At 46.7% G+C, this 19,341-nt stretch overlaps 1 protein-coding gene across 2 annotated transcripts in view; it reads right to left on the bottom strand.

Moving 5' to 3' along the window:
• The window catches only part of frmd4a (FERM domain containing 4A), a 91,621-nt gene that overhangs the window by 61,866 nt on the left and 10,414 nt on the right, over window positions 1–19,341 (bottom strand). Inside the window, exon 1 of one of the 2 annotated variants that reach the window (XM_047595419.1) lies at window positions 12,908–13,494. The exons of the other annotated variant lie outside the window; for it this stretch is intronic. Coding sequence (XP_047451375.1) covers window positions 12,908–12,940 — 33 coding nt within the window. The 5' untranslated portion in view covers window positions 12,941–13,494. Of the gene's footprint in view, window positions 1–12,907; window positions 13,495–19,341 lie in introns of those variants that run through there. 2 annotated transcript variants of the gene reach the window in all.

Consider the following 19,341-nt stretch of genomic DNA (forward strand, 5'->3'; position numbering starts at 1 on the left):
CCAAACACCATAAAACACACCGCTGGGTGGTAAAGAGTGCACATCCGCGGGTTCTTTGTCGCCCTCAGGAGGCTTTCGTACAGAAGTCCCGCCTCACGCTGCCTGCTGTGAATGTGCAACACCGAACGGAAATATCCTTCTAATTCTCATCTGCACGCCGCTCATGCATTATAAATACACTCAGCGTGGTGGAGATGGACAGTATATGGCCACTAAGACTCGTGAAGCAGGCGGCTCGCTGAGTCTGAATGGATAGAGCGGCAGGTAGCCCGTCCAGAGTGAGATTCATCATTAGTGAAAAGCTTAACCCCCAACAGAGAGGCAGCACAGGACAGCAGGTCCCGGCGTGACACCTTCTTGGCACGGCAGAGGTTAAAACCCAGATTTATGTGTTTAATCCAGTGTGTGTGTGTGCATTTGTGCCTGTGCATGAGATAGTAAATGGTAAGTGGAGTGAGTCGTCAGTACAGTGTTTACAGCAGCCATCTGACAGACAGCTGAAAATCGTCTCCCATCTTTGCATAATAAAAGAACACATTATGTTCCATCGCACACAAAAAAACACATTCACACGCACGTGTTAGGGTTTGATTTACAACAAAGAGGGAGACGGGAACTGCCAAGCTACTGTTTCCGTACAGATACAGGTGCAGTTTATGGATCTCCTGTGAATTATCGTGTACATGTAAATAAACAGTTAAGTATGCTACAGATTTATAGATACACATTAAACTATAATGACAGTAGATCATTCAACAAATGAGCTACATCAGAACTAATCCAGCATCAGCTGAGAAATCTCCTTCACAGACCTTCAGATGGATCGTGCAGAAACAGTCAAGGCCTGAGTTGTTTCTCCACCTTTTGCCGCCACCAGTTTCTTCCGGCAAGCCGACTAGCCCACTAATCCAGCACGGAGCGAGAACACCGCCGTGGTGTCTACAGCAGCAGCTCAGGTTCTGCATCACAAAACTGGATTTAACAACCAACCCCCCCGCCGCCTCGTAATCATGCTAGAAACTCTGAGGATAGTTTTGCTCTTTTGAGTCTAATTTCCAGCGTGCGGAGCGGAGAGCGTGCGTCCCCGTCAGCCTGATTGATCGTCGCCGTCCACCTGGTGTGGAAGATAGGGACATGTGCTAATCAAAGCCTTGGCGGCCCTCCAAGCGGTCCAAGGCCTGCGCGCGCACACACACGCGCGCAGAAACGGCGTCTCCGTCTCTTCCAGACATGTTGATAAAGCCTCTTAAGCACCTGTTTGCATCGAGTAGTCTGAGGGTTTCACTGCCAGTCTTCACGCTGGACAGGCAGGTGTTAAAGTCTGCACAGATTGCCGCACACGCGCTGCGCTTTACTTACTCACATGTCTGGTCGAATGACTTGTTTTTTATTGACCTAGTGAACGTCGCCCTGTAATTTATTATCCATGTAATGCATTTTCTCTTGCTCTCAGCAATGCCTGGAAGCTTTATTAGTAAGCCATCTTTACGTCATTAAAAACCAGGCCTGTGTGTCTGGCTGCGGCTGACAGCCGTTCTGTCTTTTCTCGTGATCTTCTTTTTGTCTATTTTTGCCAGCCCTCAGGTGACGAAGGACAGCAAAGCTCAGACGGGAGGGATTCTGCTAAGTCATCCACTGCAGCACTCTTAGTAATCTGAATTTTTGCTGTGTCACTCTGCACCCTAAATCTGTCATTCCACATTACAGTGGAGGGCTTTGTCCCCCTTTGTGTGTCTCTTTGAGCGCAGGTGCGTGCGTGGGTGTCACATTAAAATGATGTGTGCGTGCGATTTCTAGAAAGACCTACAGTACGGAGAGATAGGCAGGTGTGCCCTCCGATGTCTTATGTCATTCATGCTGCAGTGAAAGTCACCTTGAATTTCAGCGAGGCCAGGCGCAGATCGGAGAAAATGCTCCTTGAATTGGTAGAAAATGAAAACACTACCATTCACGCAGAGGGATCGGAAGGCATTCATTCAAGATGCATACACATATTTAGACGTTTTTGGTTCGGATTCTTTTATCCATGTCCTCCTCGTCTCTCACAAGAGAAGTAAGTGTGTCTGAAAGGCAGTGAGCAGACAGAAGCTTGAGCATTTTCTGCCCCAGTAAACTTAGCCCACTTTACCCAGTGCCGAGGAGACTTCCCAGCCCACACCGTGCACGGAAATAGACTCGGAGAGGCGCACACGAAAACCAACCACACCATTAAGTGGATAAGAAAACACGCTTTCCCTAACGCTGATTTAACAATTAACAATCTGCTAAGCAGGCATGCCCGTCCCGTCTGCCTGCAAGTCTGCACCGCTTTTATGAATTACTCTAGCGTGCAAACAGCGCCCTCACGTCAATTTAAGATGAAGGCATGCACGTGAGTCCTCATCCCCCCCCTCCCAAAGTCCACGCACGATTAGGAATCTGATTTGTAGCAGTGAGAGCGTTAAATGTTTGATGATATGGCTACATATTTAATCTTTACAGAGCAGATCATGGGAGGAAATGGGTTATACATGATTGTAATCCCACCGGAAAACAGGCACATATTGTAAGAGGGAAACACGGGTTTCCACATCTGAGTGTGTGTTTGTGTGCATGGTGTGTTTTAATACTGTAAATAGAGATTTGGTCATAGATATTCATAGAGGCTGCACCAAGGGATAATTTTCAGTATATTCTGTTCATTGATTCTCTGAATCATTGAGTGACCAAAAAACATTCAGCGAAGAACAGGGAATACAGCACATTCAGAAGATAAGACCACTGAAATTTTGGATATTTTACATCAGAAAGCAAATGTTAACTTGACGTTTGGGGATTAAATAAACGGTTAATCCATTCTGCATCAAGAAACGCTAGCAACGTTTTAAAACTAATTTAGGTTTTCCTGTATTGCTCACACTCACGGCCGACAGTTTTCCTTCTTTAGACATTTGGCTCAGGCGCATTTGTCTACATTCAGGATACAGCTGTGCTTGTAATTCTCGTAATCCTCTCAGCCCGTCGTAACAACACAACTCTCCTTCTTTATAGACAATGAATCATTACGACCCCTCCGGCACGCGAACCACAAACTAACTAAATATGTGCATAAACAAATGCAAAACTACAAAGAGGATGCACCTGCCCTCGCCTCCTCCCCACACGTACACCCATACGTGCATTTCCTCATTTTTCTAATGAGCCAACATGAACTACCCTTACTAGGACCGTAAACACACATGCATGCTTCCTCCCGGGAGTGCAGTAACCCAAACCAGACTGTGCCAGCTCCGCCTCTTGCTGCAGGCACGGGACTAATCTGCTTGTTACTGTACAGATGGGCCCCACACCTCTGACAGGTGCGTCAGCTCCTCGGCTGCCACGCAAACCAATCCCGAATGCTGGCCATGCGACTCAGGCAGATTGTCTTTGTTAAGGAGGAAGGGGAGGAGAGCCTCTGGGGTTCGGGAAAAGGGAGAAAGAGATGTAATTTGAGGAGAGCATCTCCACCTCCTGACATTACTCCCGGCCATCCTTCTCATTATAGATAGTGGGGGCAAAATGTTGAATTGCAGCGGTGCCGTGTGTGGTTTTCTTTATTTAATAGGAGCAGATAGTCAGCCACCACCCTGTATATTTGAATACTTCAGTCTCATTTCTGTCTCTCCGGTGTCCAGGAGAAATTGATGGGATCAAAGAAGGATCCAGAAAGATAGTGGGCTTAGAGGAGGGCAAACAGGCTCCCTCGGGGCACTGCTCCCCGACGCCCACCCCACCTCCCACTCTTCTCTTGCCTTTGTCCTTGCTGCACCCAGCCAAAAAAAAAAGATGTGCTGTGACAGGGTCTGGTGACTCCAAGGTTTCTCTCCAAGCCAATGTCCTGTCCTATATTCCCCCCTTATTTACATCCTGCCCCCATTATTGCCACGGGATCAGAGATGCTTCTCAAGCTACAAAAGGGGAAGGGAAGCGAAAAAAAAAAAAAAGAAGCTCATTAAAAGACCGGGAGAGAAGATTTTTGGGAGGTGGGAGGATGGGGGGTAAATCTCCAGTAATAGCCCCTCCAGTAGACAGCAGGGGTAATGGGACGGCCACTCAGTCAACGACACAGCTCATAATTATTAATCAAGCTCAGCCTTAAACATATGCTCCCCCCTTTCAATCTTGCGGTCCCGGGCTGTCCCCCTCCTTCCCGTCATTTTCCCCTCTCTATATTTCACTCTCTGTTTTCGGACAGCAGGAGAGGCAGGACGGGGTCATTAATTATATACCTAACAGCTCCTTGGTCAACACATTCACTCTTATCCTCTTCCCCACCTGGTCCCCTCCATAAGCCCCTGCGTTTCTGGGAAAGGTGGGGAAGCTCAGTGTTTATTGTACTGAGGCCAAGTGGCAGGCCACTGCTCCGTCCAGGCAAAGGTGTACACTTACTGTCACCACACATCTAAACAAAGGCGGTCGCTAATAGTAAGAAATAGCTTTTTTTCCCCCCTCCTCTCTGGTGATAACCTTCTTCATCAACACAGAAGCGAATCTCCTATCCTCCACTTCAGGAGGTGCAGGAAGACCACTTGAGCCACCTGCTCCCCTTCAGCTGGACACTCAAGTGCCGAGGCTCATTAGTTTTTGGGAGCCTTGGGCAAGAGAAGGAAACCCATCGCACAGCGCACTCTGGTGGCTGGAGCACGAAACGCAGCACACTGATGAAGGGCTCCGGGAGCAAACTGCATGTGAAGGAACAGCAAGACCTTACAAGATCGCAGCTGCTTTCGGTGGGAAAAATTAACGCTTATCAAGAGGTGCAGTGGATGGAAGCTGTTCGAGAGCTACTTGCAGTTGCGCCATGCCTGTTAATTGAACTCCACAAAAGAACAGCTCTTGCCTGAAGGTAAACTATGCTGTGGTTTGTCAAGCGGGTAGTGACGCAGCACAATTATCTATAACTGTGTGTATTTGTCACATAATAATACCCAACATCCACCTGCACCCATTTTAGACCTCGTAAGACAACATTCCACTCAAGACTGACGGTACACGAAATAAAAGGCACCGGCTTCTTCTTTATCATCTTCTCTTTCTTCTTGTGTTTCCCGGCCCCTCCGTCGTTTTGTATAACCTCTGTACGAGTGTTGACTTGTACGTTCAGGATGTGATGTGCGTGAGAACAACAACAAAAAAAAAAGAAGCCTCAAATGCTGCAGTTGTGTGTTGTTTAAGTGCAGAAGTGTGTTTTCATCTACGCAAAGAAAAAAAAACTGCCTTTGACTTTGCGTGTTGGCGTCTCGACGCACACGCATGTTTAAAGTCAGGCATGATAGACAACTTAGAAAGATGCACACACAAAGAGAGAGGAACAGCAGCTGCTGCCAAAAAGCGGACACATCCACATACAAACACCTCTGGACGTGTATTAATGGCCCTAACTGCAACGCCAGATGCTCACATCTGTTCAGAACAAAACACCCATGCATACGTGTACACACACACACACACACACACACGGGGTGAGTTAGAAATCTGACACACGTCACCTTTAATTGTTTTAACAAGCCGTAATGAGAGCATCGAGGGTCAGCGAGACACTTAGGATGATGTAAGTATCCCGGGGAGGATTGATGAGCATCAATCTGGCAACCTCGATTTCATATTTGGGTTTAATTCAGCGTAATGGCAGCTGTCTACACATGGGAGAAGGGTGGTAATAGGATACCTGGCAACTGCTGCGCAGGGTTCATAAATGCAGAAATAGATTGTTGGGGAGAGGACAAAAAACTGGAGAAAAGGATCCAATAAAATACACAGTACCGGCAATTTGACTGAGAGGCGTGAAAGACATTAAAGCTTGGAATTATAGAAAATCAAAGGTTTGCACGAGGTGGAAATATATATGAACACACATACTGGAACCAATGCGATAGCTAAAGCTGGATGGGTTTGGTAAATGTGGCGTCATAGACTACCCCGCAAGTTCAATTTGCCACTGTGAACAGATTTATTCCTTTTTCATCCCGGCACCATAGACATCTCTCATTCTGTCTTTCCAGACATATGGATAGGAAGAGATTCCCATCTATCCTTCCATCCCACCAGCAGCCCTGAACCTGCTTGCCCCAGCCTTGGCGCTACGAGGCGGACGAGCCAACATCAATAAGGTTGTCTGGTGGCAGCATACGGGTCCATTTGTCTGGGGATGCGCATGTAGATATTATGGAATATGCATATTGGCTGGTGCACGCGCACGCGTTCGTGCACATGCACATTTTGAGTCCGCGATAGATCTGTATGGGAAAGCGTTCAATGCCTTTGCCTTGTCAGGCAGCCATGTATGTAAACCATAAATAAGCCATTAGCGCACTAGAGCGTAAAGAGCACACATGTAGAACTGGCGCGTGATTTTTGGCACTGAAGACTTTTTAAACTGAAAACAAATGAGCGGGGAAGAAAGCGCAGGGAGCCGTTTCATTGGGGAAGACAGAAATGAAAAATGAGAAGATTCGTAAAATCACAAGAAATGTTTCACTGTTATCCATAAACGTATCTAAGGTATCTACACGGACACCGAGAGGAGCAAATAAAATGGCAGCTTCTGTGCTTCGTCCTCTGATTTTGTGTTTGTTCTCGCAGCCACAGAGGTTCAACTTCCCCCTGTTCCACTAACTCCCTCTGTAGGTCTGGTGAGGGTCTGATACACATACACCGTAAATGGGTGCTCCAGCCAACCAGTAGTGGCCCGCAGCACAAAGGCACGGTCCTGTGGGGCTTCGTATCGGCTATTTTGCCAATTACTCTCAAAGAGCACCGAGGCCAGAAGCCAGAAAACTCTGCGGCCAGGAAGTGAACCTGAGTCTCTGTGGTCGTGGGGGAGTTATTGCAACCTTGAGCTCCAGGCTGCTTTTGTAATTGTAACAGAGCCAGTGCCCCTCATAGGTCAAAACAGAAACAATGCAGCTGCTGCCGAACACCAACTGTGAGTACTAAATGTTACTTTCTGTTTCATTTTTCCCGGTGACGTCAGTGTACTTAGCACCTCAGAAATGTTGCAGGTTCCACTAAACACGCTGTTATTTTGCTTCTGACCACAGCGACTCACTTCTCTCGCTTCCGGAGACCTGATTGCAAACTCTCCAGCAGCTCTCACTCTGCTCATGCAAAGAGGTCACAGACCAGAGCCCAGGGGAAGACATCGGGGAATGGAGGTAGCGTGCCGTAAAAGAGGGGAGAAATGGGCTAGAAACGATAAGGGCTGAGGTGAAAATGAAGACTGAAAATAAAAAGGGCTTAAGTGCATGCGAGCGGAGGAGATAAGAGAATGGGTAATGAGGCGGGGGGGGGAAACAAGAGAATTCCTATTTCCTGTGTGAGAGCATGCATGTGTATTTGTGTATTGGTAAATTTGTCGGCGCAATGCAGATCTCCTGATAGGTTGATGTATGGTACCTGTTAAATGCGGGGGTCACCCTTTGTAGCAGAGGTGACACGACTAATCCGCTGCTCGTTCATCAGGGATGTCTGTGGGTGTTGGTGTGACAGCGTGTGTGCTCTGGTGATTACATGGTCATGCAGGAAATATAGCGTTGCAGCTCCTACTGTGGATCTCCAAAGGCAGAAAGCGAGGAAAGAAACACGCCCATGGGGTTATCTATCCAATTACACAGGTAGAGTCAGTCTACGTTATACGACTCCTGGAGGCACTTTAATCTAAAGTTCATGATTTTAACACCGGCAAACAAAACAAATGCCTTCATTAAAGCAAAGTCTTGCGGCCAAAGTTTCATTACGATCCATCTGCGTGTTGCCGTGTTTCCTATCTATGTGGTAATTTATCCGCTCCATCTCTCGATTGCCTTTCTTTTAAAAGAAATTATTTAAAATGCCTGTAGACCGATGGCAGCCAATGAAGTGGAAAATCTTCACCCTGTGTTTCCATGACAACACCTAACATTAAGTGCGCCGCTGGCGTGCCTCTCCGGCTGCTCAACTGCGCCCCGATTGATCTCGTCGCTCGGCCCTCTTCAGGGGGACAAGAGCACGTTTGACATGCTTGACACAGCAGGGCACGCTCACGTGTGCGCGATCAGAGATGGCGTGGCGCACGGCCGCCGACTTCAAACGGGGGAAGTGAAGACGCGCGGCAGAGAGGAAAAGCTTCAGACGTGGGGGAACTGTGGGAGGATCACTCTCTCTACATGGCTTCCCACTGATCTCATCTTGCACAGTAAAGCAGCCGTTCAGATTCCTGTCATCTTTGCCTGTTTCTCCACTTCGACATATGATTGTAACAAACAGGCATGAGGTATTATTTTGTCTCACCAGCATCGGTATTAAGATATCTAGATGAAATAAAATATCACCATAGCTGTAATTAGCTGTGTGTTATTCAGACCATTCAGAAATGTGACCTCAGACACAAAAACTAAATAATGAATGTTTAATCATCCGCTAAATACAAAGACATACACCGGCATAACATTATGACCACCTTCAGAAATCTAGTGTCGGTCTACTTTATGCTCTCAAAACTAATCAGATAATGGACATGGGTCTTCTGAGGGTGTCCTGTGGTGACTGGCAATAGAGTGTTGTTAGTGGGGGGCCTCCCAGGAGGGTCCTCTGTAGATCAGGCTTGTTCTGGTGCTTGATCGATTTAGGAAACAGTGAATTTACGGTGCTTTTCATGTTTTTTGAGTTGTTTTTTTAAACTGTTTTTGTGTGTGCATCTGTGTCAGGCTGCATCCTGTGTCATTGCTATGGGGTAGGGGTGCTTGATTTGGTCTGGGTTCTAAATAACATCCACAATAATGCCAGGTCCACGGTCTTCCAGAAGAACGTTGAATTGTCACAAGATGTTTAATGTTATTACAGATCGGTGTATGATCTCAACAACAATAGGCACAGCACACAATGCAATGATTAAATTTGCATCATAAATCTATCATTTATCTTTCCCTAATTGGGATTACCCTTGACAGTGCACACACTAACTCACCAAAAGTGACAGCTGGGAGATGTGGCTCTGCATTGAGCGAGTGTGTGTTTGTTCGCATGCGTCCCATGTGCTGCCAGCCAGCAGACATCCCCTCTGCTGCTCACTTTGGCCTTTAAATGCTGCCAAATAACCTGCTGTGCATTGAGAGAGTGTGTGTCTTCCGAGCGGGCTGCCAAAGACGGTCCCACCTTGCGCTTGCAAATCCGAAGCCCACCAGCCCTGCCTTTCACTCCTCATTATTTTCATCTAAGCAGCGAGGCGGCCGGCTTCAGGGATGTGGGCCTGGTCACTTCCCTCCCGGCTGCTCCTCTTGTCCTCCTCCCCCGTATCACGCTGACCTTAACTATCATGGCGGCAGACTGCCTTCAAATGAACCAGGTGGAACGGTGGTGGAGGAGGGGGCAGAGACAGGAAGGACTTGGAGATTTATTTGAGGGGGAGGGAGAGCTAATGATGGTTTGCGCGTGCAGATAGCAGATGCAATGCAGGCCAACCGCTGCACCCACTCAGAAGAAGACCACGGCAGTTGCGCGTGTCATGTACGATCGCGGGTGACTGTGCGCGCACGTATGTCCGAGCCCTTGGCCATTTCTGTAATGGCTCCATCTGTCAGGGGCAGCTGGACACACACAGACACACACACACACACACGACAGGCTCACGTGATCAGACATGACCAGCAGAGTAAAGAAGCCGGAGACAAGGGAGGTAGTGACACCCCGCGCCGAAAGAGAGAGAGAGAGAGACGGCAGATTAACGACAGGAGAGAGGAAGAGCAGAGGAGTCTCTCTTGATTAGACTGATAGAGCATTGACAGGGTTAATCTCTAGATAACTACTCCCTATTGATCCGCTAACACACCAGAGGAGCTGACTGAAGAGATGATACACACACCACGCTGACTGACGTGTGTTCAATATGAGCCTCATAACAGCACACTTGTTCTCCAGAGAAAGATTTCTATGAAGACTGAGCTCCTTGTCCTACTGACCTATATGCATATATTACATACACAAGTGGGGATACCAACGGGGAACTTGATCTTTCTCTTTTAGAGTCTGTGCGTGTGGCCTTGGCTCTCATCTGTTCCTACAAAGAGATCAAGAGACGACAGCGTGCGCAGCAAACACAGAAATTAGATTTGGAAATTTCGTGCAATGTAGTTCGTGAATCAAATAACTTAAGACACGGAGAGTATATAATAATAATAACAAGAAATACACGCGAACAAAGTTTATTAACAGCGAGGAGAACAAACGATTTTATTCTTTTTATTACGAATTCCCTTCGGGATTAGTTTGCAAACCACGTTCTGGATGCGCTGTGTTTGTGCTGACCTGCTTTTTTTTTTTCTTTCATTGTATGCAACTACATAAAGGCAGCACAGCTCACTGATGCTTATTTTATTTAATTTTCCTGCTTCAGTGCCCATTACTGTCATCCCGCATAAAGATACAGAGAGGGTGAGAGAAACAAAGCGCAGCGTGGGAAAAAAAAGAAAGAAACTTGCAGGAGTGAAGTAAAGAAAAAAGGGCTTTGAGGAGATGTGAGTAAAGCTCTTCTAAAGAGTCCACTAGATAACCTGAGCAGCCACCTCAGCACAATTTTCTCATTTTAGCGAGCCGAGGATTAGGAATGGTGCTGTTGCAATTACATCTGTTTTATTTTGGGATGAAGGTCACCCTTTGTGTATCCCTGAGGCCTGGTACCATGTAGAAAGACAAGGAGAAAAATGGGTTTTCATATCTTTTGGCAGGGAAATAACACAGTATTGTGCTATTGTTTCATAAGAACAAAATAATCTTATGTGTAAAGGGCAGAGTATTTTTTATTTATTTTATTTTACATGTGTATTCTTGGGCTGTGAGAGTAGGCTGGTCAACTTCTACCGACATCACGCCGCTTCTTCTCATCCCTGCTGTTTGTAATAAACTGGAAGACATCAAGATTTACCTCCTTTAATCTCTGAGGGTGAGGGAAAGTGCATTAAAACCAGATTATGCAGTGTATACTTTGACGGGGCCCTGCACCGGTCCCTCACGCTGTGATCCACAAGTCCGCCGAAGTGACTTTGATGCCAAAACTGAGATACGCTGATGGACTGTTGGGGCGTGTGAAGCTCAATGTGGCTGATGAAGATAAATGCAAAAGTCATTTAGTTATTGAAAATGATTCCCACAGCTCTCAGGCAAATCTGGGGCTGGGTGGCAGACAGCGCTGATATAGCAGACTTGATTCCACGCCATAGCTTTGAAGCCAAGTCTATCTCCAAACAGCCCCGCTAACACTCCTCTTTGGATCAGATCACGGGCCGATCTGCAAATACCAATTATCCCGCTCATAATAACTGCCAGAGACGTGGCGAGGGGCGCACAGACAGACAGACAGGCAGGCAGGCAGGTGGGCAGACAAATAAACACACTTGGCTTGAGTGCACGGTGACGTCTGTTGGCGTGTGTCTGCGCGGGGGGAAAAGAAAAAGGGGCCAAAACTCACAGTGAAATTAACAGAATGGGGAGTCGCAAAGGTGAGGGGAGGAGAGGTGAGCAGGCAGGGGTTACTCATCTGCGACAGCGCCATCAGGCCATCCCAGCGGTTCGAAAAACCTTTCACCGCCCTCACAAAGCCGAGGCTAGCGCGTGGGAGTCATCGCGTAGTTGTGCGCTGGAATACGATCAAACAGGCCATCACAGTTATATGCAAATGCACACGTGTGGTTGGTGGAGGGGGCGCGGAGAATTTATTTTCGCCCGCATGGGTCAGCAACGGTGGTGGTGATAAAATAAGATAAAATAAAGACGGAAGGGTGGAAGGGAGGAACGTGCAGAGGAGAGAGCCGGGCTGCCAAAATCATCTCTGAGAGAAGGGAGGGAAGGGGGGGAAATAAAAACACTGATGCCTTAATGGGCGCTGTGTGTTATTCTGCTGTTGATTTAATGTTGGAGTGATGACTGCAAGAAGCAGCCACATAATAGCTCCTTCAAAAAAACGAAAAGAAAAAAGAAATCTAATAATTCCTTTATAAATATTAATAACACCATTGCAGTCCTCATAAGACAGGGGATCCCTTGCTCTCTATGATATATGTTGGACATAAAATTCAGCCCGGAACGAACTGGTTTCCATATAAATCCTAACCAAGAGGGAGACACCTCTCAGTGTTGACTACAGGCCATGTAATTGTGCAGGGTGCCGCACGCAGGCACATGGATAAACACCGTAGTGTGCTCTAAAGTAATTTACTCACTAACGCGGACACATATAATTTACTTCTTTCATTAGCCCTTTCTGCACGATACAGACACAATCACTGTGGACAGATGCCGAGCCCGGCGCAGGCACCCATTCTGGACGGGGACGCGAGTATCTAACACAGAAGGTCATGGTTAACGAGAACAATAGTGAATTGCCACTTTCAGCCAATCCACTGCGCAAACTGAAGCCAGTTTCTCCCTTGCACTTCTTTCTCCGCTCCTTCTTTCTCTACCCTAAATCAAAAGAGGCCAGTGGTTTGTACTGAACGGCGATGGGTACCACTCTGAAACACTGAGTCATTCTTCCAAAGCAGCAACTCGTAAATCTGTCCGCACGCAAAAAAATGCACACACAGAGATGCACGTAACTTGGGACTGTATTTTTAGCTTCCTGCGACGCTTTAAGCATTTCTTTCCTCCACTATCGGCAACCTTTTGTGTCTCCCACACACTCCCAGCATTCTGCCTATCGCCCCTAGCAACGCTGGTAGCTCGGAAACTTCTCAGCTCGAGTTCTAGAATCACCACGGCGACAGCGGCAGCGGCAGTGGCAGCACGGACTGATTTATCTCTCGGCTCTCCAGCAGCTTTCCGAGGCGCGCTTATCTTGCCTGTGTGCCGCTTCGGTGATGCATTCCTGGGGAAGTAACAGTGGCCGGGATGCTCTGCGATCCCCGAGGTAACTTACCCTGGTCCTCATCGGCGACAGCAGTCCCTCCATGGCTGATTGGGTCGGTTCCGGTGGGCTTGGGCCCCCTCAGCTGTGTCAGTGTATTATTCCAGTCCGCAAATAGATCCTGTTAGAAACGCTGTCTCATCCTCAGAGCGAACATCTCTTCTACAACACAGCTCCCTACCCACCCAGAGAGAGCCCAGCGAACTGACAGGCACACAGAGAGAGACTGTGTGATTGTGTGTGTGTGTGTACGGACACATAGACACACACACACAGCGGGGAGCAGGGGGAGAGAGGGCAGAGCCAAACTCCCAGTGCCTCTCCTCCTTCCGCCAACCTGTCAGTTGGCGTGTGATCTTCCCTTACAAAGCACTTTAATGTGCAGCGTCCATAGAAGGTCTTCCCTCTCTTTCTCTCATTGGCTTCTCTCTCTCGCCTTTTCTCTGCCCGTCCTCTTCTCTTTTCCCTCGCCCTCACTGCCTCTAGCTACATTTGTTCCCTCCAACGTGGCAAATGATCGCAGGTCCTTTCTTTTTCACGATGCACCTCTCCTGGCAGCGCTCTCCCCTCGCCTCGCACTCACATCTCTTCCTCCCTCTCTCTCTCTCTCTCTCTCTCTCTGTCCCCTCTTCTCACCCTCTCAGCTTCCCCATAATTCCTCTTTGTCGATCCTCCCGCTGACTGTCAACTCCTTGTTCCCGCCCAAGCTGGGGGTCAGGCAAAATGTACATTTATAGCATGTGTGTGTGTGTGAAAGAGACAGAGAAAGAAAGCAAAGGAGATGAGGAGAAAGAGAACAGAGGGCACTCTTGGGTCCACTATTGTCCCTCCAGACAATAGTGGCTCTTAATCGCCTAGCAACCTGATCACCCTCTATTCTCTTAATAGACAAGGCATGAGTCACCCTCTCAAACACACAAACCTTGTCCCTCCTTTCCTGACATGCCCCTCCTCGCTCTGCTGCACCACAACCTACTGTATATATTCGTAAGTTGTGGTATATTGCAGCCTGTTATAGTTTGATGCCAGGTGCTTGTTCCGTATAATAGAGCTGCCATTACAAACAAGCTGAACATGTAGAAGGTTGATGGATGAGCGTTACCGGATGTGCACAGGGCTTATTAGTAAGTCTGCGTCGCTGTATTTCCTCTCTCAAATATGCACAATAAAAACAACGACCAAATCATCACCTCCACTCCTAGCCGCATCTCGCCGTTACCACGGCAACAGTGGTCATTGGGGTGGGAGCCCGGGGGAAGCAGTGAGACCATTAAAAAAAAAAGCTAAAATAAATAAATAAATTCTGTGCATTCCTCTGCCTGTCTCATTCGCAGCGGTTGGATCTGTGTAGTGGGGAGACAACGGTGGTTCAGGTGGCTGCCTGCTGACTCCGACAAGGCTTTCTGTCTGGACTGCATGACTTCAAGTGAAGCACACACACACATACTCTCTCTTCCCCTTTCTCTCTCAATTATTTTTAGCCTGGCTACTCTGTTTTGACCCACATACGACCAAAAAAAGGCACTAAATTATCTCGATTAACCGCTGTGTCCATTAAGATCCCTCATTAGCCTTCATTCAGATATGCATCATATGCACCGTAAGCTCTTGCACGTGAGATTTCCAAAATGAATAAATTCATAACGATTAAGAAAACTTTCTGATGAAATGGGGCCAGGAAAGCGTGCAACGAAGTGGCAATAAACGGAAAGGAAGTCATAACGATGCCACATTCAGGTGCGCGAAAGCACCCCGTGCTCTTTTCCACAAGATGATCTGGTGTTAAAATGCGGTCAATAACCAGCTGACTGATTTGTGGCGAGCGGCTTAAAACGTATGGCGATCATTACGGCGTCAGATAACCACTGCACAGATGAAAAAGCAGATAGGCCGGAACCTGGTGTTCCGCACCATGCCTTTCAGCATCGAACGGCGCGGACGTTTCAGCGCAACAAAGCGTGGACACGATCAATAACCCGCAGGTGCCGCAGCCACGGTGCTAACGTAGCATAGCTAGCGTCACATCGACTTCATTTTAATACAAACAATAAAGCTGCATCAGAGAGTTCTGCAAATCTGAAACAACTTTCAGATTATTTCAGCCATTGTTATTTTTTTTAATTGGGTCGCACCATCACAAGCATGAACAAAATCTCCACTCGGGGGCCCAGAAGGTGAAATTTGACGCCCGGTTTAATAATCGTGGTGCTAATTAACATCTGATTAAAGAGCACTTCCATGAACAGGGCTCGTAGCCATGTATTTAATTTATAAAGAAACTAGAAAATTTCCCTCAGGGAACCCTCTCTGGTTCACTTCACATCAAACACATTTGCCACTTCACACGGAACGTCGTCGTCAGGCCGTACGAGCGCATCACAGCACACGTCGGTGACACAAAGCAGACACAGACGAATGAACACATGCCGACACGGCGGACACACACTATATCAACCCCCAATTCTCTCATGCACACTTATTGATGATGTAAAAATTGGATGAGTGCCCGGAGAGGTCTCTATAGGAAGGGCCTCAGATCTCATTTACCAGCTGACCTTTGACCTCAAAGCAATAGCAAACCAGCAGGGGTCTCCTCAATGTAGATTTTATAAATGAATTTAGGCGCCTTTATTCCTTTTTCTCTTTTGTTGGCAAAACGTAGCCACATCATTAGGTGGACTAGGCTCACACTGGGTTCATAAATTATGTTCTGGAGACTATTTTTTATTTATTTATTTATTTTTTTGCCAGGAATCAAATGTGGTTTTCAGGTGAAGCAACGTTGGGATGCTGTTGTCTCTCCAGACTTGCATATCTGTGAGCCGCATCTTGGAAAAGCCACGGTGACGTACAGCCACATACATCACGGTCCCACAGTAATGCTGACAGTGAATGTTAACCTGTCAGCGAATACTGCATGCCCACACACATCCCGAACACATCCCTCGTCCCTTCCCCCCCCCCAGTCTTTCCCAGTTCCCAGTTAGACCAGCACATACATAAAGGAGGGAATGGGTGGATGGGTGATTGGTTGGGGTGGGGGGGTGGGTGATAAAAAATACAATCACAGGACAATGCTACACAGTGCAGCAGTGCCCTGTGCAATATACTGCACATTATCCTCAAATCCAACCCCACCTCCTTTTGTGTCTCCACCCCTTCCTCACCCAGTCCCCCATCCTCCTCCTCCTCCTCCTCCTCCTCACGCCCATCCCTGTGTCCCAGCTGAACCCCAAAATAAATCCCAGAGGACCGTTTCCATTATTTGACACACCTCGCCCTGAATGAGCAGATTTCTCTAGCCGATGCCTTGACTTTGATTCCTAAATACAAACAACAGCTTTCATCAAGAGCGACTGTGCGAGGACTTCACCATGGACAAATGTGAAAATGGTGTGTAATTTCCTCTTGCTGTTTGTGTTTCTACCGAGAGCTGCAATTACACAGCAAAAAGGAGACGTCCAATGTGCTGAGGTAATTAGCGACTGGTGCACAGTCTGTAACTTCATGGGGAAACAAAGGAATTAATTGCAATGATTATCAATTAAACTACAACACAGCAAGACCGGCACCATTAGAGGTTTTCTTCTTTTGTTTTTAAAGGCACTCCAACTCCATGCTTCACCTTGATGTCCTTTTTTTTTTGTCCCACCCACCACTGTAACTGTTCCGATATTCTTCTTTAGTCACACCAAGGTTTTTTTTTTAGTTGAGGGATTTTAAAACAAAATTGAACTGAAACTTTGCTGCTTAAAAAAATTGGGTGACCAAATTGAACCAGTGCCAAGAAAAAGACATATTCATCTTTATTCAATGTGTGTGCGCGGGCGTCGGGCTGAGAATAGAGGGATCCACAAGTCAACGCGCGACCCTGTCACAGCGTTACAGCTAAATCAATGCTACCAGAGAGGGAGCCGCTGCTGACTTTCGTACAGAGGACTGGGACTTCTTCTCACAGACCAACAGCATCGACTCCGGAGGGAGTTAGAGAAGCAAGATGTGTGCCTGTTAACAATCAGTGTCAATACCGTGGGAGGTCTGATGGATAGGAAGCTGCTGTTGCAGGGTTTTGTTTTTTTTTGCAGTTTGGGAGTCAAACTCATCCATTTGTGGCCTTCAGGTTTGATTGTCTTGGGATAGAATAAATAATTAATGTTCTCAGGTTTTATTTTGTAAAGTTTTCTGGCGTCACCACAGATTCTTCAATTGCCAGGTTTTAATTTTAGCAACTGGATTAATCAAGTGCACAGAGGCAAAAGAGCAATCAGCCAAATGAATACTGACAGATACATGTGGATCTGAAGGATTAAAGGAGTGACCCAAGGAAAGCGTTAAGTCTTAATCAATTAAACACATTATCATCATTAAATATTTAAAACGTTCATCCCTGAGCGGACACCGGAGGTAAGCTGCTGTACAGTAGATGGGTTCATTTCAGGCATTACTCAAGCAGCGATGAGGAGCCATACGTTAGCAACGCGCACATAAATACTGCACATCTGAGAACTGAGAGTGGTTTGTTCCCGAGCTGCAACAAGATTTTCGCACAATTCGCAGTTTGGTGTCAGACTCATGGCCAAGGCTGAGATTTACTGTGATGTATTGGGTACTGCTTTAGCCTTCTCCCGGTGCCAAGGGTCCTCGCCGGCCATGTTTTGCGAGAGCCGGGTTGATTGTTGCCAGAGGGAATTTGTCTGACATCTAATCTAAAGTTCATTAAAAAGCAGTCCCAGGAAACATGCTGTACATGCACACTGATAGGCCACGACACGCATAGAGAAACACACACACAGAAAAAAACTAACAAAAAACTGCACCAATATGCACATGGATACATTTGTGTGGTTTTCCTCACTGGCTTGCAGTCGTGGAGGTGGTTAAAGAGGAAGAGGGAAAGCCCCTCTCCTCTCACACCTCACCACGGCTCAGAGGGAGGAACATCTTATCTCACTGCTGCAGAGAGACGTAGAATTAAGAGGGAAAAAGATGGATGGGACCGGGTAATGTGAGCAGGCTTTTGCAGGAGAAGGACAAACGGGATTGAGAGGGAGAGTGGGCAAGAGAGAGCAGCAGTGAAAAACAAAGAGGCAGTGTTTTAATTAATCTCATTTCCTCAGGTTTCATGCACCAAAGAAACATCCACGTCAAACTACATTTACTTTTTTTTTTTTTTTAATTTCCACAAGCACACATCTCATGGCAGCCTACACGCTTTTGCTATAGACTACGCCAGCACATCAGGGTTAATGTATCAACGCTTTCTACCCACCACATATGTTTGCACTGATGTAGTGACACTGGAGCCAAAAAAAAAAAAAAAAAATCACTTATTTAAATGCACATTTTTTGTGAAAGGAGAGTGAATTGATTTTATTCATCGTGAACCACGGTGCAAGCATGCCCGATGCTATGAAGTCATTCCAAAATGGTCTCCTAGCAACTGTCGTCAGGGGCAACCAGCATTCTCTGCAGACAGCACACTGAGCCTTGCAGAGAGAGATGTGGGGTGGGTGGGGTGGAGGGTGAGGGGGGGGGCACACACACACATTGAGAGTGACGGCGTGCTTGAGAGTGGTTGAATGTGTGTGTCTTTTTAACACTAACACAATATCCGCATCCCTTATCTCGCATCATCATCTACCATCATGTGTCATTACTCATATAACAGATTAGGGGGGGAAAAAAAACCTGTTCCTATTACCCTTTGTAATTTGCTAACATGATGGTTGTGTTTGCAGGCACAGTCACCCACAGAAACCTGACCTATTTCTGTATTTTCTGACACATGCTGTACAGGCACACCACATGCCCAAAGCCTGTTTTTTTTTTTTTTTATTGCCATACGTCTCACCACTGCATGTCCCAATGCATCACCCACACACATTCATACACTGCCCTCTACTGAGGAACCCCAAACAAAGCAAGCGGACGATCCCCGCATCTAAATATAAATGTTGCCCTTGCGAGAGTTAGACTTTAAACTTGCGATAAATCCTAATCAATTACCATAATCTTTGCCAAAAGTTAATCTTCGCTAAGTCTGCAGTGGTCATGAATAATGTAAAAAAAACGGGATGCTGGAAAGATGCAGTAAGAGCAGAACAAAAAAACAAAACAAAAAACAGTTCAGGCTTTTTTCTCTGTATTGATGAAATGTGGATTCAGGTCATTAACTGGAATATTAATGCAGTAAAGCATGTTCTCTATTCATCACGTTCACCTCTTTGTTGTATTGCATATTTACCCACTGTTGGATAAATAAGTGATTATCTTATTTTATCTTTGATCTGGCTGTAACTGAATATTAACCAAGACTCTGTAAGACTAGCGTACATCCATCCAACATACTATGAATGTACCAATTGAATTCAGTGGAGTGAAATTACTGATCGGATGTGATAAAGAAGATTAGAAAATCCTGAAACGTGCTATTTTCAATGACTTTC

Source organism: Mugil cephalus, chromosome 10, assembly GCF_022458985.1.
Source record: "Mugil cephalus isolate CIBA_MC_2020 chromosome 10, CIBA_Mcephalus_1.1, whole genome shotgun sequence".
NCBI classification, from domain to species: Eukaryota; Metazoa; Chordata; class Actinopteri; order Mugiliformes; family Mugilidae; genus Mugil; species Mugil cephalus.